The following is a 22005-nucleotide window of genomic DNA, read 5'->3' on the forward strand; positions in this document are numbered from 1 at the left end:
CTCGACTGAGGAATTGCGCTTTTCAAGTGAAGCATGCAGCGATTATACGCAAGGGCTTCGTACTTAATTAATGCACTATACCATCATGTAGGACCAAATACGTGGTCCTGCTGAAATTTTAGAACAGAACAGACGACATCCACACGAGTCTACTTTCATCATTGCCGTCTGTTCTTGTTTCCCAAATGCGTTCAGAACTCAGATGATAGATCTGTAGTTAGAGATTACTCCGTTTCTCAGATATGGAACTCTTTATATTAATAAACACTAATTAAAACTGTTCAACTATGATCACCTGAACAAGCTGATTCATTTTTCGATCCAATCCGGCCACGCAATATAAAATCCAGCTAGAACCTCTTCAAAATACATGGTGATATCAGTTTTTGGGGTTGAAGTGATGAGGTTTCATCAACCATTCTACTGGGTTATCTCCCTAGTATCCCTCATTTTCCCAGTACTAATCATTCTCCATTATGCAGGTATCAGCTGGAAGTTGCAAATACAGAATTGCTTCAGAAAAGACTGGCTCATTATCACAATTTATGAAAATTCCCAAGATCAACACCTAATACACTAGTGCAAGTTGGCTTAGGAAATAGGAACTCATCCACCTTGATAACATTATTTGCTGATGAACAGAAACAGACACATACACCACACAACAAAAGTCAAAAGGAGAGAATACTTAGGGGGTTCTCCCCAGCTCAATTCTTGTTTTCTATCAATATCTCCTTTCATTTGAAAAAAGGGCTATCTCACTCGACCCATTTGGGGATTTCAAATGTCATTGATTTGTTAAAGTATAAGTTATGATGTAAAGGACTACAATATAACGGTGATTCAGGTCATTAATCAGCATTAAGGGCGTCAAGTTGCCTCCGAAGCTCCTCAAGGTCATCAACTGAAGTGCTTGTTTCACCAACCAATGGTTTTTGGATTTCATCTGCACTTGGTAATTCACGGACGAGTCCTACTGGAAGGGCATCTGCAAGATGTATAAGTGAAAAGGATAAAAAAAATTATATATCTTGTACGTCTAAATGTCTGTTACAGGAGGGACCTGTGTTATCTATTATGTTTATTGAACTATATAGAACTACAAGTCTAATAATTTTTATTCAATCATTGCAATTGCATCACCAGTAATGTTTTAGTGACAGTGTTAAACTTCTAATACTGTAGGGGATGTGTCATGATACGCTCCTACTTCAATCTCCCCCCCCCCACCTTAAGAAAGATCAAGTAACAGAAGTCATGAAAAACTGTTTTCAGAACATAAGAGCCCAAGAATGCTTATTTCTCAAGTCAGACCAACTATAGTTACATGGTGCCATGCTAAAGAAAAAACTACAAAATAAACTGAGAAGATCACCTGAACTTCCTTGTACGTCTGTGCTCTCCATCTCATTATCATCAACGACACTGTACAGGAAATAACCGAAAAATATTCATTCAGGTGAAAGTGTAAGCCTAGAGCAACAAATGATTTATCCATAACAGGAACATCTCTTTTTTGTTTCTAGAATACTTCAAGTTGAACTTTTACATTTATCAAACAGATAGCATGAGTACATAGTGCCAGAAGAGTAGATATCCAGCTTCTTTGTAGATAGTCAGCTTCTAAAGGAAAATAAGAAATCTAGGTTTGAACCCAAGGTCCATTATTATTTGTCATACCATCTCATAAACAGGAAGCCATGTTCATCCATATAACAGAAATAAATCATCAAGCGTACCTGCTTCATACTAGTATGGGAAATCATTTTTTGAATGATATATACATAGAATGCATTGCAAATTAATGTTGACTTCCAATCTATGTATTTACTGAAATCATAATATGTAGCCTAAGACTAGTACAAGTGTAACATAGATGAAACTCGCAACTTAACATACCTTATGTTCCATTCATTGTCCAAATGAACTGCGCACTCTGTGGCAGATGATGTTTCGGACTCCATCTTTGCCTTAGCTGCTGCATCTCTTGCAGGCTTTGCAGCAGCATATTCTTTCTAGTAAAACAGGTACTATTTTTTCATCAGAAAGAAAACAACGGATACTCGGAAACAGTTATACTTTCAGAGAGGAATTGTGAGCAAGGTTCTGTGCAAGCTATAACACCTGTCGCTCCAGACAAACCAAGTTTGAGCACTGAGGGTTTGGCTTCATTGCCATGGTTGGGAAGAAGTCCTTTAGAGCATTATATCCCTACAGTGCAACAATAACATATCAAAAATCAACTATAGAACTCAAAATAGTTGGAAAGTCAACTTTAACAGCTCAAACAAAAGCAACGTTAAACTCTACATTCACAATATAAGAAGACTTTGAGTAGATATGAATCTCTACAACAATCATGAATGAAGCTTAAATAAGGCATTTACCAACATTACCAGCTAGAATACAGAGCAAAAGAATAAAATGCTCACCAGGTAAGGAGATACTTGTCCAAACTGAAGCAAGTATTTTAGCGTGTTTTGGACAAGCAAGCCAGCAACAACCCCCTACAAAATTGATAATTAGACTGTGTGTCCTTATATTATAATTACTTGCTTAGAATGCCAGAAGAATAGCCAATGTCTGCTGGTCAAAAAAAAAAAAAAAAAAGACGAAGTATTTGAAGAGATTGTTTGTCTTGGTATGTGGGCCCATTACTAATATCACAACACAAAAATGATGCAAATTCTTTGCCCAAATTTTAGAACTTTTTTTTGAAGACTTTAGATGGGTATACATGGATTCACTATGTATATATATATATATATGAGATAGGGAGATACTGACAACTCTTGAAGCCCATTTCTAATCAAAATCAGTAAGATTTTCTCTGCTATCCTTTTGTTCCTTACTTATCAGAGCCATAAAGCAACAAGCCAACAACCTATACAAAGTGATGTAACAATTGCAAGATTTCTAAAGATACAAAAAGGGCAAGATAACCTAATCAAGAAAATAAATAATTGAATGCTAAGCTATAAATAAGATGGATTCAATTCTCTCACCATGGTAGTTGGTAAGGATGCAGCACAGACCCCGTCACGCTTTAGTGTTCGTTCATCTATTCCAGATGCCACAACCTAAGACAATAGGACCAAGAAAGGAAAACAAATGAATAATATTCCATTTCAGTTTCAAACTTACCATTCAGCAATGCACATAGATCGCAACCTAAAACTTAGTAGTTTCCTGCAGGGAGCTTCTTCAAGGAATACTACATAATCAAATGGAGGTAATATGACAAGACCCTTTGAAAAAGTACAACAAATTTTAAAGAGTTCGCCATATTTTTTTTTAAAATTCACTTTGTATATATAGTAATGATGATAAATATTACAATGTTTTCGGCCCAAGTGGCAAGTAGCCACTCAACCAATATCACACACTCCCAATACCCTTTACAAAAGGAGCTCATCTCACTATCCCATCCCAATTGCACATCAAATCAACAATTCTTACACCCTTAAACAATGATGTAGCATATGCCCAATAAAAAAGAAGCTCCTTGATCTCCTCTACTAGCTTATGGGTACCCTTCTTTTTTTGTTCAAATATTCTCATGCTTCTTTCTTTTTATAGTGTTCATACAATGACATTTGGAACGTGATCCGCTAACCATTTTCTTTTGTTAGAGAGTGGACCGGCAATGATACTTGTGTGATGATTTTTCATAATCTAGAAACACAAGTATTTTGTTGATGATCAAAGAACAATGAAAAGTATGGAATCAAAACGAAGAAGAGATCTAGAAGATGATGAGTTGAATCACATTCTTTAACGGCTGCCTACGTATCTTATGAAGAGGAATCAAACTCAAAACGTAGTTAAACTATTCTATTTATAAAAATATATTAGGTTTATCATAATTACTTGTGAGCTAAATAATTAGTGTTTAACTAGGAAATAATCTCTTGTTAAGTCTTATCCAGACTCTTCCAGAAGCTCAAGTTTCCCAAGTCAATAAAAGAAACTTTATTGACTTAAACAAGGAAACATGTTCAGGTTTGGATTGGGAGTTGGAGGTTCCGAACTTAGTAGTTCCGGATTTGGAGTTCCTAGTCAGGAGTTAGTTCTCCGGACCTATTACTCCAACCAATTCCAAATCTCCTTTTCTTATTTAGTTATTTCACTTCCGAACCTAGAAAGTGAGCTAGTCAGGACTTGGACTTAAAGTGTGTTTTGGTACTTCTTACCCACACTAAGACTATACCCGAGCATTAAGAAGATGTTGCCATGTGTCACATATCTATTTGCTAAAATATGTACACAATACTCTTCTCCAATGCCTCCTTAATATTAGATGGTGGCACCTAAGTAACATTAAAAGATGCAAAGAATAGAGCCCAAATCTCAAAAGTGATTGGGCAATTAAGAAGAAGGTGGTCCACATCTTCCTCAACTACCTTGCAATACACGCATACATTGTCAATATTCAAGCCCCTCCGATTTAAATTGTCAATGGTTTGAATCCTATCCAAAAAAGCACCCCAACAAAAGAAAACAACTATATGTGGGATAAAGTTCTTCCAAATCCGCTTGAATGGAAAACTAATGATTCCTTCATCCGCCTCAAGCACCACCAAGGCATACTCCTTCACCAAAACATTGTAAAGTGATTTCACGGTAAACACTTCATTGTCCTCCCATACCCATAATCTCTTATCCACTTCTCCAAAGTTTTTACCCGCTTCATAAATTGTACACAATAGTTGTTCATATTTACAAATTCTTGATAATTTTATCCCCCACCCCAAAATTCCTTTGGCAAAACAGCACTAGGAGGGCTGGCTTTTGGCATTTTTTTGATGGGGCTCTGTTATGCTATAGCTTTGGCATTTAGAGTAAAAGTTGAACATATGATTTTTTTTTCTGTAGTAAACACCTCACTTATAACATACTGACAATGTATATTACAACGCCTAAGAAGATATAAATATATAATACCCCAAAACTACAAAGAAAGTAGACAAAGTCTGCAACAAGCCAAACTGAAAATAAACCTACACTACCAGCCTATCTACCATGATAAAGAACTACAATAACTGATCCAAATCTTCCCCAGATCATTTACTAACCCTTTGGAACTTCATCACATCAGAATTCACATTCCACAAACCCCAGAGTAGCTTACTTGTATCAAACTCCCAAAAAACTAAAAATGGATGATCTAACAAGTAGATCAAGAGAGGACATAAGTTCATGCAAACCAAAGTACCAGAGGAAAGGTCTGCAACACCTGCGAGTAGTTAAGCACAAACCATATTTGAATGTGAGAGATGACACAAGCTGGTAGATATTAGATAAAGTATGTTTACAAATTGCACAACCGAGTTGAAATTAACACCAATTTTTTTTCGATGATACCAGGTATGACGAAGGAACTGGTTGGGTTATTGTGGTCTCCATGACACACAACATTGTTGTGGAGCGCACACTATAGCTCACCTGTTTGTGACCCAAGTACAACAAAAAGATTCACCTCTCTTTTCTCTATGGATCAAACTAACACACCCTATGAACCCACTTGATCAGGGTAACCAAACACCAAATTGCACCTTCCAACTGAAATCAAAGCTTGAAGCTTGCGATCCCTCTCCAGCACCTAACTGTGCCTTTAGATCTAATCCTGATTTTACACCATTACAATACTTAACTAGCAGTCTAGCACTCTAACACCAATAGATGTCTTTGTCGTCTTCTTCTCTTAGGACCAAATGTTTCCTAATAAAAAAAAACAACAAAATCCTCTGGTGCTCACACCGCAACTACAATCCCTTTAAACTGAATAGAAAATTATGGTGTGTACTTATTCAATCACCACCACAAATTGTAGCAACCTACCAATTTCACACCAAATAGTGAAAAGTTCAAACGTAAAGACACGATTCTTTCATCTATAATTCAACATATCCTGATTGACGTCTATATTTAGACTCCAGAGCAGCAATCCTCTCTGGCCAGTCACCCAAACTGCGCGACGACCTTGGATTGCTAATAACGCGAACTCTGTTGGTGGATTAGGGCTGTAATCAGTAGCAAGAGAAAATTGGTGTTGCTCCACCCACCAACGAGGAGTTTACCTAGGGTCTATTTGCTTCCCTCAGGGTTGATCACGTCGGATTTAACTATTTGGTAGTTTGGTCATCTCAACCAATCTTAGTTTCGAATGGTTTTATTAAGAATATTTGCCTTAAAAAAAAACTAATCTCCCAAGAAAGTGTTGTTTGGGGACAAAGATAAGTTGTCATTGCACTTACCAAAGTCGGTTAGTAAACTCCCACAATGGGAGTTTTAAGCCTACCATGAAAATATGTATATCCTGAGGCCATCCATTGCCAATTGGTTTTGAGTTGGTTGCTTCAAATTTAAGATGATATCAAAATGGACTATTTGACCTAAAGGGGCAATGTACTCCAAGTCACCCACTAAAACTGAAGTCCACGATTAGGCCCAAGTCACACCACATGTGGCGGGCGTGTTGAGATAAATACTCCCAGCCTAGCATTATATAGATTCTGGAGGCCACTCCACTCCACTCATTACACGCTCCCAAAAAAAAAATCTTGTTGCGAAGCAATCTCAATATGAATTACGTAATTTGAAAAATAATTGCTTTTGGTTTAATTTTTCTCCTTTTTTACATAAGTTCTTTCCTCTTGGATTTATCCCAGGTTTTACCGAAGTAACTCTGCATTAAAACAAAGAATCAAACATTTACTCCAACAAGGTCCCAGTATTATAAATCTGAAAATGATTACTATTGTGAAAGAAGCCAGGATCAGTTGACATGCATCCTTCTTAATGACATATTTTTTTTTTGGACTTGTGGAAACCAACTTTTTTTATCTCTTTCTTCTGTTTTTTTCGAAAACATAAGACAAATTTATTAAGGAGTTTAGATCTTTAGCCCGCAAAACTTTGACTACCCCCCCACCCCCAAAGAACTTTGAGAAAATGACTCCCCCCTCCCCAAACTTTACAGCACGGCTAAGTCAAGTAGGCTTGAGAGTTATCCTTCATGTTAAGCAAATTAAAAAACAAGACTACCCTTCCCAACCTAAAATTACACAAACACCCCCTTGACTTCTCAAGACCAAATTTGACAAGGTTTACAAATTTTCCATTAAGTAAGTGGTCCACCCCATAACGGAGGGGTGGATGCGTGTCTTGATCTCGACGGTCCACAAAATTTCATCCAATGAATGTTATTTACTCAAAAGCAAACACCTATTTTAATATAGACCGTCCATTCAAATTGATCCTACGATTAACTCATTTTCTTCTTCCTCTAGCAAAAAACATTTTCTAAAGCTCTTCATCGACTAATTGTAATTCCTTTAAACAAGATCCAACTGAAATGGATCGATAGATGCCAGTCCCTTTAAATGAGACGTTTCCAGCAGTTTTTAGCGACCTATCTTTGAGAAGTCAAAGTACAGTATTAAATCCTTTATCATTCAAGTCTAGTAGGAATTGATCATTGACATCTCCACACGAAAATTCAAGACTGCTACCCCCCCCCACACACACAGCAGGTTTGTTAACAAAGTAAGAGGAGTGTTGCAGAAACTCCAATGTTGTATTAAATATTAAAATGGATAAAATTCACAGAGATGAGTTCTTGTATGGACTTTGAATTCTCAATGCCATTATCAGTTGGTGTACAAAATTACAAATGACCTTGGGCCAAGATTGCCATACGATACTAAAAAGTTCTATAAAAGCACTTCGGACAGTGTCTTCATTATCACAGCATATACATTGAAAAGGTAAGCATTTCTTTTGGAACTTCAGCCGTAAGACATTATTATCCCCTCAATTAGTTCGTGCCTAACTGTAACACCATTATATATCTTGGAACTGATTATGTACAAGATGTGATGACGAGCATGAAATTGTTGTCAAGAAAGGAATGATGGAGATTAAAGAAGATTTGACAATATCCATTACTATCTTGTCAAATAATATCAGATATATTGTGTATGGAAAACATGTAGTAGAATTATATTTCAAATAACTATTCTTCAATTCTTCATAGGAAGTTATCAAACCCTACCCATAAGTTGTATACAGATTCAAGATCAATGGTACTTATGAACATAGTTGTTAAAATCGTATGATTTGCGATTAGAATCGTACGACTCGAGTCGAGTCGAAGGGACATATAGGCAAATCGCATGACTGACTCGGATATACGAAAAATCGCTAAAAAATCGCGATTTGACCCGTTGGATCGTATGGAATAGTAATAGAATCGCGAGTCCACGATTCAAAGTGTGCAGTAAAATCTGCCCAAATATATATGATCGAAGAAAGAGAGAAAAAGAAGAAGTAGTGGAGGATTGATCTCTGATTTATGTCTCTATTCTTCAATCGATCTCTTCAACTCTGTTCTCGCTTCTCTTATTATTTTTTTTGCTGGAATTTCTGGCTTCTCTTCTCATTCCCTCTATCTTCATTTTTGCTTTTCTGGGCGGCGGCTTGATTCTCTCGCTCTCTTTCCAACAGATAGGGTTTTAGACTTTTAGCGAGACATCAATTGGGCAGTAATATGGACCAGACTTTAAAGCCCAGTTGCTTTTAATACTCGCTTTATGAATGCCCTAGCCCATGTCTCATTTTAAAATGGCCCATTATTCCATTAAAAGCAGGCCTGTGTATTAAATTTAGGCCCAATTTATTTGTAAGAGTTTTTAAGTCGTCCAAACTCTAAATATTGACGTATTAAGTTGTTTCAGTTCTACTTATATACAAAATATAATATATATTAATAAAACTAAAACATAATTGGAATCTTACGATTCACGAGTCGATACGATCTACGATTCCATAAAAATGGAAATCGATTCCCGATACGATTCAGGAGTTGACAACTATGCTTATGAATACCCTGCTAGATTATGTAATTTAGAAGTTACAGCACGAGATATAATTTTAGGAAAAAATAAACAAGTAAATAAATGCAAAAAACTGTGAGTATACTGAACCAAACATACCAAAGGAGGAGCACATGCAAAGCAAGCACTTTCCCCAGGAATCAGCAATTGTATGTGACCAGAAACAGCATCTTCAGATACACCTGAAAAAGGTTTTTTTTTTCCACGTCAATATCTTGTTTACTAGTTTTTAATAAAACTGACATACATCAGTACATGTACATATTGTAGCATCATGATTTCAAGGGATTTGAAAAATCTTGCAACAGAAGAACACATGCATCGAAGACATAGTTATATACAATCAACAGTTCTGTATTACCAGAAACAACATCCTCATACAGCTGAAAATATTATTTTTCATGTCAATATCCTATTTTTTCTTTAACTCTTTGAGTGTCAACATTGATGTATAGAGTACGTATTCAGTAACATGTTTTAAGGAAACAACTCTTTTGCAACACATATATTTGAAAGTCAGAGATGCTTTAAAATCCAATTATTTGGAATGCCTAGATATGCACATCCAATTATGTGTCTTTCACTAAATTAAACTAATAGTTGACTAAATTTGATAATACTAGCTCCATACTGAACAGTTACAAAAGTTCAATGAATGGGGTTATCGTTATGTGTTGTTTCAGTACAGCACAGCCACACGAGTAATTACAACAATCACCAGCTTCTATTTTAAAGAGCATGAAAAGCATTATATCATTTACAATGGTACTACCACAAGTATAGTTTTAGTTCTCACATAGCAGCAGTAATAGAAATTACAAATTTAGAAAGTGAGTAACAATTATCTTACCAGACTCCATCCAGGTCTGACTCAGTTCATTGCAAGCCTGAATAACCACCAGCATATCAGATATGACATGAAAAATACTAAAAAAATTAAAAAATCCTAAAGATACAAAGACACGTCACAAATAATTGCTGATACAGAAGGGGGTTTTTAAACAAACAAGTTTGAAACTTTGAAAATGATGAAACCCAAAACTATAAATGTGACAAATATGGTTACTGACCCAGATCCTTAATTATCCATTCTTGTTACCTGGTTTACAACCATCCGTGCCTCATAATTATCCACACAACTCAACACAAGATCGACTCCAGTTCCATTTGCAGTCGAGCCGAAATTCTGATTCCTCAAGCTTTCCATGAATGTATCAAAACCTTCCATCGTTGTTATGTTCAATGTGTAGCTCTAAACATGTTAAACAGCAATCATTACAAAGAAGGAAATTAGAAATGGAGATGGAGGTAAAGAAACGGATTACAGTGAACCAAAATCTAATTTGCTCTTTATTCATTATCAAATGGAAAAAGTCTAATCTGCAAGCAACTAATTTGTTAGATTATCACTAATATCAGTTTTGTGAATGTCATATTTTATTCAAATCATTAAATATATTAGCTACCACAAGCAACAGCCAAGGGAAGCATAGAGGACAATGATTGTAGCTTGCTAACAAGATACGTTTCACTTAGTTTTACAAAGTAACCATGGATGAATTAAAATGAATATGTTCAATTCTTGGTATCAGTTATGTTTCGGAATTAATGATGAACACCAATGTATGTTATACATCTATTATCAGCTAAAAGGAATTATCTTAGAACATTTTCAGGACAAGTAATAGAATTATATTTTATAAAAGAATACAAAGTGAGACATAAATGGTCGCCAGGATAGGAGTGGGGCGTCAAACTGTTTCCAACAATGCTTTCACATCAAATTTATCATGATCATCTCTTAGAGTTCTGTTTTAAAAATAATCACAATATCGCATCTGCAATTTTACTACTTGATGTGATGTATGCTCATCCCTAGGGAAAAGCTTCCACTTCCCCTCAACTTTTACAATCCAATTAATAGCAGGACAGCCCTAAAAAATTATATATATGATATTCACACGACATACTTTTCTAGTTCACTCTTTTGCTGGAGAGCTAGAATTACATGTGTATTATGTAAGATGTACTGCCTTCTGACAGGTAATTGAGCATTTTGAAATGTTAAAACTTCGTTTTTGCGAAAGAAACACTAAGTATTGCAGTGTAGAAGTAATTTTCTTCTACCTAACACACCACCGACATCTGTCGTGCATGTTGCTAAGCACACAACTTGGTTATGAACAAAGGGATATCCAGCAATTTTCAAAAAACAAAGGAATTGAGTGAAGAAAATTGAATGATAAGCATACCCAAATAATTTCCAAACAGACCCATATATGAAGTCATTCTTCACCACTCACCTCAAGCACAACATCGGGATTAATATCTGAAAGTGTCTGAACAGCAGCATCTGTCTTGTTCATACCAACCTATAATGGTAAGATGAGAAGCTGAATGAGAGACGAGAAATATAATTTAAATTTCTTGTTGACCAGAAAGACTTTTACACATATAGCCACAGTTAACAGATTATATAAAGTCATTATGCAAACTCCTTTTCAGAGGGGGAGTATCTTCATACGTGCTATATGCTGAAAAGCGACTATGCAAATAATGAGAAGGAAGTAGTGCCTGCTCTGGACGAAAGAACAGCCTATTCATGTTAGCTAACTCCACAGTGTCATAATCATACAACAAAAGACGACCAATGCCACACCTTGTAAGCATCTCAGCAGCAACACTGCCTACACCACCTATTCCCTATATAAGAAGTGCAAGAAAGAAATATCAAATGTATAATAACAAAGATTTGATAAACTAACATGCATAATCATATCAGATTAAATCTCAAGTGTGAGCCAAGTTACAAGTATCGTGATCAGTAAAGGTTAAAACAATTAGCTGAATGAAGACCGATAATTCGTAAAACTAAATTGTATAACCAGATGAGACACTCAAAAGGTCTATTCTCCATTGATTCTATGTTGTACAAAAATCCAATCTCAACAGAAAAGAAACTTTGTTTACACTACAACCATATTGATTCCAGCAATTTCACAAGGTGGAGTGAAAAGTAAATTCTCCGTCCCGAGTTGACTCGTTACTTCAACAGACAATTGCAAGGAATGTCATGAATTTATGTGCACGAGGCCATCTATTCAAATATTGTCCGTACTGCTTCAAGATGAGGTGTGTTCCATTTTATAATTTAATCAAAATTTTATACGCAGTTCAAGACATAGATAAATTGGGAAGTGTAGAGACGAATACATACAACAATGGCAACGGAGAATTGGCGAATGCGTTGGTAGTTTTGAACAATACCCATTCTTTGAAGAGCCATAAGTCTACTGTACGGATTACTATCTACCACTTCCCCACTCATATCCTACAAATCATCACAATGGTATTAGTAAATCAACAACGAAATGGTTCATCATAAGAATGTAAAACATACCTTGACTTTTGACCGTTGCTTAGGTGGCATAGATTTTGCTATATCCGCCATATGTTCTATACGTCGGTGCAGCTACATACATATTTTTTAAATTATTAGAAAAACATATGTGACTTGAATTGGAAAAAAAGAAATGATTATTATTATTATTATTACGCTGAGGATTATGGGATCTTGAACAAGTGTTTCTGGTAATGATTGTTTTAGAATTTGGAGATCCTTTCCCATCTCACTTAACTCTGCCTCCATTTCTCTCTCTTTTTCTTTTTCCGTTTTCTTTTCACGAACTAAAGTCCATTTCCATTTGGGGCGGATGAGTGTAAACCCATTGGTTTTAATCCGGATGAGTGTAAACCCCTTCCTATCGGTCCATATCACATAACCTCCCTATTTATCGACCCATATCACATAAACTCACTGCTTTCCAATATCAGCGAAATTCCAGTCCGATTTCTATTTTCTATTTTATTTTATTACCCATTTTACCCTTTTTCATCAAAATGGTGTCGGGAAAGAAAAGAAAGATTGAAGAAGAAGAAAGTGAATTAGATTATGCTTGGTCCGCAGTTGGAAATTGATCTTTTGTATGTTCGCGAGGGGATAAATCCCTCGACTCATCATCCTTCAAAAAGAATGGTATATCGGGAAAATGCAGTTTTTCGAGTGAGCTTGGCAAATTTCTTGTTTTTGGAGTGTTATCTCTCATTATGATTGGTGTCAAGGACCAAAATGATGAAGGGATTTATGGCACCATGGGGATGGATTTTGAAGATCGTGGTGTGGGCTTTCTTGATCATCCTTATGTTTTCCTTCCAAATGTTGTCATCACGATTTATGCTCAGTTTTATCTCTACTGTTGAGACAAATCTAAAAATCTTGTGGGGATCATCAATTGACACAGTTTAGTGTATGTGTTATGCATACAAAGACGTGTGCCAAGAATCTCATTTAATTGATTCTAAAATTTCTATTCTTAATTCTAATATTTGTCATTATACATGTTTGCAGAAAAGATATCAATTTTGGATCGGGCCTCTTCCTATGATCATGTTACTAGATTTCACCTATACATGGAATGATTCATGGGTAACGAAGTGGTTGGTGAAATCGTTGCATATAATACCTTCTTACAATTGTCTTTGATTTGGATAGAGTCATTTTATCCTTAATCTTTCTTTTATTAGCCCTCGGATGCTACATTCTTTGCATTTACATTCTCGGGACTTCTCTTCATTTGGTTCAACCCTCGAGGCCAAGACCGTGGTCTCAACGTTTTTTCTTCATCGTCATGACCATGATTCTTGCATTTGGATATGCAATTCTTGCATTGCATCCTCGTATGATATTTTTATTTATTTATCATTTATCTTTTATATTGGATGTTTGTCCCCAAACGATTAGAGTGCATGTTAACTGGAGTCATTTGGGAGAATAGTTCCTAATAACCGATTGACTAATATAACAAAACCTCGGTGTCATTGGTGTACTCAATGTTATCATTGATTCATTTTGGATTTATTATTATTTTTTCATAACTTTGATGACCACCTATAAGTTCTATAATAACCAAGTTAGGATTTTTGGACATCAAACAGTAAAGCGCGACCTCTTGCCGCTTTTGTTATTTGATTATTATTACTTGTTGTACACTTTGCTCTCTCAAGTGAGCCTCGAGATTATATATGCAATGGTCTCCATAAAAGTCCAAAGGTGTATCTACAAGCACCCTCATTCTTGGGAAGACCATTTTACGTAATGTACTATGCTATTCGTCTTTGGATCATCCACTACTTTTCTTTCCCCACCATCCTCGCCCAAAGTCGGGTATTTCTCAACAACTCGGTATAGCTGTTGAAATTCAATCAAAGGAAGTGTTGATAAGTGTTACTATCTTTTGGTATTTATTTTGTTCTTGGTGGAAGGAAACCTCTTCTTCAATCGGAAGATCTAGAAGATGGGAAAAAGAAAGAAGGAAAAGTCTCATTCATATTGTATATGTTTTTTCAGATTTTTGCTCGCAAGCATGTATTCGGGCATGCTTCTTACAGTTAGCAGTTTCAACCGATCTTATAGATGTTGGCTGGACAACAGTTTGGGTTTGGATATGCACTCAATGGGTCACAGGAGCATTGTATGTATGATCTCTTTTAGCCCCTCTTATCATGCTTGATCGAGAGTTCTTTTAGACCTTTTGCTGGTTAGGGCGTGTTGTGTGTTGTATCATCAGGTGTCTTGTATCATTAAGTGTGTTGTAACCTCGTAATTATGTAAGAAATATCTTTAACTCAATTTTGTTCTATAACTCAACTCTGAAGTGTTGATTATTATTATGTAACAGGTTGTAGTTCCACCATGAAATATGTGGAAGATACATTTTAAAGAAGTCGTTAATTTATGCTGATGCCCAAAAGTTAAGGCTCTAGTAGTCAGGATGTGTTGGAAATTCAGGATACACAAAAGAAAGAAGAGTCTCATTCAATTGGAGAATTATGATTTCGGGTTTAAATATACGAAATATTTCAAATATGAAGTTACATTTGCTCCATTGATTGTTCATTTTGATATTATATAGACACATTTTGTAAAACTATATTTGATGAATTTTATATAGGTTTTTGACATTTGAGTTCTAATTTTGACGCGGGTTATGGAAATATGAATTTACATATGCAAATATGAAGTTACATATGTGCATACAAATTTACATATACAAATATGAAATTTCATAGACATTTTTTCTGACATCTGACAGGTGACACAGGTTATGTAAATATGAATTTTCATATGATGCCGTCATATGTAAATTTTATATTGTCATATGTAAATACAAATTTACATAGGATGACGTCAGCCCGGTTTGTCCTTAAGTCGAAATTATAAGTAAAGATTGATGACGTCAGCCCGGTTTTTACAGGGGTATTTTGGTCTATTTTGGCTTTAATGTTATGTTTTAAATAATAGGGAGGTTTTATGCATGTGTTCGGTTAGAGGGGATTTTTATGCTAGTTATGTATCAACCAGGGAGATTAAACCCAAAATCTGCGAAATAAAGTGTTTTGAATAAAATAAGGAAGGGTCGTGGTATTGATGATAAGGACCCAAAATTGTAATATTAAACCCCGAGAGACATAGCATTTTGGTCGATTATGTGTTTAATAATCATGTAATAATTATATTTTCGTACTTTTTTGGGATTCCGCAATTAAAATAAATATAGTGATAAACATGCATCGAAGTGCGGAATCTGGGGAATATTTGAAGTTTCCCTCGACCCGTGAAGCCCAACAAAGCGACTAAAGCCGAAGTTTCCAAAAGAACAAAACCGGTCGCGAGCGGGTCCACATATAAAAAGCGACAAACTTCCAAAGCTCAAATCGGATAAATCTAGATGCCGACGTTGGCTAGTGAAGCTGCCAAGTACAGGAATACGAGAATATTTGGAGTTTCCCACTCAATCCCCGTGAAGCCCAACAAAGCCTGACTGGAGTCGAAGTTTCCAAAAGAACAAAACCAGTGTAGAGCGGGTCTACATATAAAGAAGCAGCAAACTTCCGAAACTCAAATCGGATAAATCTAGATGCCGGCGTTGGCTAGTGAAGCTGCCATGCGCGAACCGCTTAATTTAACTTCAAGTATGAAGGACAAAAAGTCGTAAAAAGCGCTTTAAAATCGGTCGACCTTTGGACACACTAGGTGGATCCTCTGCGGGCCCGAGAAGGCATGATGAGTCGGCATAAGCGGTGGCAAAGGATGGTTTCAATTTGATACCCACGGCAAGAGAGAAGAAGACGCACCAATTCAAACCGGTGGTTTGAATTGAAATGAGCTAACAAACAAAACCTTAAATCAGAAAAAAGACAAAAAATTAAAACAGATCAAAACAAAACTTTGATTATCAAAGTTTTGAAGAAATCAATTAGCTACCGAACAAAACTCAATTAAATGGGTCTTCAGTCTCCCGCCTATATATATGAGGGGGTCGCCTTCATTATTACCCCTTCAGCATATTAATGCTTTAGCTTCCGCCTAGTTAGATTTTTCCTTCAGTACTTACATTCTGCCATTTCCATTCCAGCAGCTTAAATACTGTAAGTTATTTTACCTTAATAACAATCATTTATTTTCTAGTTTAATTTCTGTCCTGTATTTATTTACTTAATGTATACAGCAAGTTTTATTATTCATACATGACCATGAAGCTAATCCCCTCCGGGAGGGTTATCTTTTTCGTGTGAAAATCGGATTGACTTCGTTAATATTCTAGAATCACTACTTAGGAATTAGGCATAGAATTGACATCCCGGTCCCAAAATGATTGAGATCGTATAAAGTTGGACGATCGCGATGCTCCGGAGACAGATCGTAGCGACTAAAAATGTCTCGCGACGGTGTTAGACAACTCTCCAATTCGTCCGGTGATGTGAAATCTAGCCGGGGAGTGAAATAATATACCGAGAGATGAGGTATTATTGAAACTTCTTATGCTAGTGAAATGCGACCTAGAGATGTGGGCATCGCGCTAGGGATCAACTTTCGATGTCGTCTCAAAGCGAGGCGAAGTAGAGATGTAATGATTTGGTAATATAAACTGTTAAAAATGATTCTTGCATGAGCATGATTAACTCTCTCCCTGTTTCTCTATTTTTGTTTACCTACATATAATGTAGTAGTAATTTACATTATTTGCATTACCGTTAATTTAATTAAAACCAATTAAAAAGAAACCTAAAAATCCTACTCACCAAAAGTTGTAATTCGGTTATGAACCTATCCGAGAGCCTAAGGTTTGGACGATCCCTTACTCGACCTATCCTACCAAATCCACGTGAGTAAGGTAACTTGACTAAAACGTACGACTATACGGACGTTGGAATTTGGACTTTGGACTTGGTTCTTTGGACTTCGGACTTTGGACTGTGGACCTCGGACTTAAGAAAATAAGTAATTAAAATCATTAAACGTTCGAATAAAACAATGTTTTATCAAATGGCGCCGCTGCACGCCGAAGGACTCTGGACTTAACGTAATAACTGGAATACATCCATAAAAACCCCCTCCCCTACCTCATCTTTTTAATTTTCATTTCTATTACAATACTAACGAGTTACGGAACAATTTACCTTAACTTTTTCTACTAACAAATATCTGTGAACCAAGTTTGTTTATTTTCATTAGCACATGATCTAAGTACTCAGAGTAGAATTTGGAAATCTTGAGCGGACAAAAAAAGAGTCTCGGACGAGACTGAATTAGTAGCACGCGAGACTAACACGAGTATCAACACTCGGTTTTCGGTACATGTCACTTTCCTTTTCGATTACTCTTTTGGGCTCTTTGGTCCTGTTTTGCTAGTAAGCATAAGCTCGGGAGTAGTCGATCGCTATACGAGAAATCGCGGGACGCTAGGTTTCAAACTTTTAAACTCCTCAAACATTGTCGAGGATATTATTTGCTATAACCTGTTTTACCTCATATATTTGTATGTTGGCATGAGAACTCCGTGCATGTAAAGGTGGTTCGTCATTACATATTCACGTAACACAATTAATATGATTCGAATATATTTTGATATATGCGTAGCGTCAAACCACCTGCTTAGAATATTTTTGTATGTGTATGTTACATCAATTCGCGTACGCGGTATTCAATTGCATGAGTTCGTTCTCGACATTTCCCTAGCTCACGTATAACTTACATATAGTTGCACGTATAGGTAATATAGATTTGCATGAGTAGACTTTCTACGTAAACTAGTATATGTTAGTTAGTTTCTATTTTGGCATCTATCGTTTTTAATTGCATATTTCGTAACCACGTCTCCATAATACATTAATTACGCAAAAAATAAAAAAAATTAAAAATCATAGTAATTAAAAATTTCATCTAAATCATCTTAATAACACCCCGCATAATATACCATCATAAATCATCATCCTATTCCATTGCCTAGGAAACTTGAAAAAATTGAGGTTGCCTAATTAAGGAACGTGCTAATACGAACAACCTCCCTCAATTCTCTCAAGTGACACGGCTGCTGGAATATTCACACGTTATCCTAGCTTCCCCGCCGAAGTTTAAATACTCGGGAAGGCGTGCTTTAACTCCCTCCTTCCTAAATTCTAAAACCTCCGGTCATTATTCATTCCTTATGAGCCTTAAATTAAAATTTATATTTGTATGAGACTACGGTCCGGTAAACATAAGGAATTAGAACTTACATATCATCGCCGAAAATACAAGAAACAAATTGTTTATGTTATCTCCTAGACATAGTCCCTCCTCCGTAAATCAACCTCGTCAAACATCTCCGTTGCCATTATCTCCTTTAATTATGGCGAGGAAAATCTCACATCGAGAAACCCCTTTCGATTTCTATATTGCCTTTATAGGAAGAGCACGCTTCTGCATTAAACTCGATCGCGATTGTAGGTGATTTTTCAGTATTCGCCAAATATTTTCGGTTTGTTACCTGTTTACCATGGGTTGACCATGAAAAACCGTACAATCATCTTCGGTTCGGATGCAACAAGTAGTCACCACTTTCCGCCATCCGACCGTTACCAACGAACAAGTCTTGCTTAGGTTGTTTCCCTTCACCTTAGCCGATAAAGCTTCGGTTTGGCTCGCCCGGACAAGTCTTTGCAATCCATTGACACATGGGCCAAACTTGTTCAAGCATTCATGATAAAGTTTTATACTCGTAAGAAAACTACATAAATGCTTCAAAAGATTCAATTCTTTCGCCAAACACCCGTGAATCCTTTTCGCGTGGAGTGGCGATTTCTCGATCTACTTCGAATGTCCCCATCATCAACTCGACACCGCTGTATTAGTCCGTTCATTCTTTAATGGTCTCTCGACCATCAAAAGGAAACATTAGATATCATGAGCGGCGGTTGTTTTCATGGACAAGGCGCCATGAAGCATACACTTTTCTTGAGAAACAGGCCTCCGCGAAGCACCCATTGGGGAAACACCGATTCTTCTAGATCTTCTAAAGACACTCCTACCAAAGTTACGTCTATGTTCGAGGTCAAACCCGATCCGAATTAAAACTCTAATCGAGTCCCTAAACAAAAAGGTCGATGCTCTTTCGGTACAAGTAAATGAACAAAACCCAAACAGTCATGGTCGCCAACGCTTCCCATGCCCTCTTTTGTTTAAGTCCCAAGCGCCGATTCTTATTGTCCTTTGGTATACGAAAGTGTCCTCCCCAACCTTCGAAGAGGCTTGTGCTTTCAACATCCCTAATGCACCTTGGTGACAACATCCGAATTTAGCTTGGGCACCCCTGCCCAACAACAAGCTCCTTCGGTGGCAACAACGTTCTGACGACCACCCGCTGAACTACAATTCCTATCGTCAAGGAAATCCTCCACAATTCCAGCAAGGGGCAAAGTAATTTTCCCAACAACGCGCAAATATAGGGGTACCAAAACAACCGCAACCTTGTTCCCGCTAATAAAGGATATGGCTACCAAAATCAACCGTGAATAATAAACCATGAACTAGTTCCCGCTACTCCTTTGGTACAATCCACGGTACCGATAAAACGGCTGAAACTTTCCCCGACATACATGAATCAACGAATCAAATCCTAGCTTCTATCCAGCGATCTCTTCATTTGTTAGCTCGGGATAAAAGTCAAAAGGGTGTGTTCCCGCCAGCGGTTCCAAACCCTAAGCCTACAAACACCGCCTTTGAACTCAACGATGCACCGGGACCTAGTAATCCAAGCGGGGGTGAGGTAAATGCCATTACCACTCTTCGTTCGGGGCGAACCATCGACAATAATATCGTATGCGGGACGAGGAATCGACGGAAGTCACGACCGACGTCCTTCCAACTCCTACCCGCGAACCTATAAATAGACGAAGTTGTACCTTCAAAATCTACACCTACGCCCCTAGGGAAAGACGCCACTGATCCTTATACGCGATTTCGGTCAAAAGCTCCGTTCTCGCCCGTTTGGTAAAGAACAAACATGATGAACATTTTGATGAGATCCATGAAACCTTCAAAATTTGACCATAAAGTTACCTTTCCTAAATGCGCTAAAGCATTTGCCCAAGCATGCCAAGTTTTGAAGGACATGTGCATCACCAAACGATGTACCTAATGTACCTCAACAAGCATTCCTCATGTTTGGCGGTTTCCCTCGATTACCACTACCAATGGTGTGGTAAAAGCAAGGACCCAGTGTCGACTAACTGTACCATGCGTTGGGCGACAAAGTATACCGCCATCGCACTTTTTAGACCTAGGTGCCGGTGTTAACCTACTTCCCTACTACTTATTTAAGCAGGTTAGGTCTTCATGAATTAAAACCTACCAATATGACTCTGCGAACTTCGCGGATCGCTCCATCAAGTACCCAAAAGGCATAGTAGAGAAGCGTTATAGTAAAGGTCCAAGATTTTTACTACCTAGTGGATTTTGTCATTCTAGATAATGAAGTAGCCCTGTGACTCCATCCCTATCATCTTGGGACGTCCTTTTTTGCGAAACCGCTAACACTCTCATAAATTGTCGGGGCCGGTTCAATGACATTGTCTTTAGGGAACCTTTTCTCATCGAACTCAACGTGTTCAAATTAATGAAACAGTTTCGATCCTATAATGGGGATTAGATTAGCTTGGTTGATAGTCCGGAACATGATTATTTCACAAACTCTTTTCCCCGGACGAGATATACCAATTTCTCTCTTTTGATAATCCGGAGTTTGACGATGACTTCGTACATAAGGGATGTCCATGCATTATTAGAGTCGATACCACTATTTGACCCTAATGCTTCGGTCTGCAAATTGATTGAAGAACCGGATTTGCTCTTTTCCATGAAGAGATGATCCTCACGAATCCTTGATCCCCAATCCTCCAACTCCGATTTAAAACCTCTACCCTCCGATTTGAAGACGATGCGTCTCGATCTCGATGGTAGTCACCATATAATAATTTATGCTCACTTGACTACTGGACGGCGAAGAGGCACGCGTTTGATTCATGTCATTCGTGCGGAACATTGCCCCTTATCGGATGGTCCTTAGATGATATCAAGGGAATATACCCTAGCATATGCACGCATCGTGTATACATCTTGATGACGGCACAAAGACATCGCGAGAGCCACAACGCTTTTAATCCCGCCATGAAGAAAGTAGTAGAGAGAGGAAGTTTTACGTTTACTTGATGCGGGTATCATATACCCTATCTCAGATAGTGGATGGGTTAGTCCTGCCCACGTTGTTCCCCAAAAAGTCCGGCATTCAAGTTGTACAAAATGAAAATGGTGAGTGCATCTCCCTTTCGCATTCCTTTGAAATGGAGAATTTGCATTGACTATCGCAAACTTAATGCGGAACCGTAAAGATCACTTCCCTCTCCCATTCATTGACCGGATGCTAGAGCGTTTAGCGGTCATGCTTACTCTTGTTTTTCTTGATGGCTATTTCGGATACTTCTAAATTGTCATCGATCCCGCCGATCAAGAAAAGACAACTTTCACGTGTCCCTTTGGAACCTTTGCATACGCAGACGCGAATGCCTTTTGGTCTTTGTAATGCCCCGTGCACTTTCCAACGCTGCATGCTTCACATTTTTAGTGATATGGTGGAGCGTTATATGGAAGTCTTCATGGGCGACTTTTCTATTTACGAAATTCCTTTAACGATTGTTTATCCAACCTTTCTAAAGTATTAGCAGCGTTGCG

General features: G+C 37.3%; 1 protein-coding gene and 1 pseudogene across 2 annotated transcripts; one reads left to right on the forward strand and one right to left on the reverse strand.

The window, feature by feature from the left end:
* Window positions 1-591: 591 nt before the first annotated feature.
* On the reverse strand, window positions 592-12637 carry LOC147524848 (NAD(P)-binding Rossmann-fold superfamily protein). 2 transcript variants are annotated; one of them, XM_086604496.1, is made up of 14 exons: window positions 12454-12637; window positions 12298-12369; window positions 12115-12228; window positions 11472-11600; window positions 11201-11269; window positions 9997-10149; window positions 9748-9784; window positions 8997-9079; window positions 3006-3080; window positions 2433-2507; window positions 2125-2211; window positions 1900-2015; window positions 1376-1425; window positions 592-988 (listed from the first exon to the last, which is right to left on the reverse strand). In XM_086604496.1, the coding sequence occupies exons 1-14, from the start codon at window positions 12544-12546 to the stop codon at window positions 852-854; spliced, it is 1290 nt and encodes a 429-aa protein (XP_086460622.1). In that variant the 5' UTR covers window positions 12547-12637; the 3' UTR covers window positions 592-851. The 2 variants fall into 2 exon arrangements, with proteins under 2 accessions (XP_086460622.1, XP_086460628.1); XM_086604502.1 differs by lacking the exon at window positions 11472-11600 and having other exon boundaries at window positions 12454-12619.
* Window positions 12638-12797: 160 nt separating this feature from the next.
* On the forward strand, window positions 12798-14695 carry LOC147524849 (uncharacterized; annotated as a pseudogene).
* Window positions 14696-22005: the final 7310 nt, after the last annotated feature.

The sequence above is a fragment of the Coptis chinensis genome, chromosome 1 (assembly GCF_015680905.1).
Source record: "Coptis chinensis isolate HL-2020 chromosome 1, ASM1568090v1, whole genome shotgun sequence".
In the NCBI taxonomy this organism is placed as follows: Eukaryota; Viridiplantae; Streptophyta; class Magnoliopsida; order Ranunculales; family Ranunculaceae; genus Coptis; species Coptis chinensis.

Excerpts from the sequence above, each read along its gene's own strand:
- LOC147524848 (XM_086604496.1), bottom strand. The coding sequence starts at position 12,546 with ATGGAGGCAGAGTTAAGTGAGATGGGAAAGGATCTCCAAATTCTAAAA. Across the intron at positions 12,229-12,297 it reads AGCAACGGTCAAAAGTCAAG|GATATGAGTGGGGAAGTGGT; the intron begins GTATGTTTTACA and ends GATGATTTGTAG. Across the intron at positions 1,426-1,899 it reads GACAATGAATGGAACATAAG|TGTCGTTGATGATAATGAGA; the intron begins GTATGTTAAGTT and ends TTTCCTGTACAG.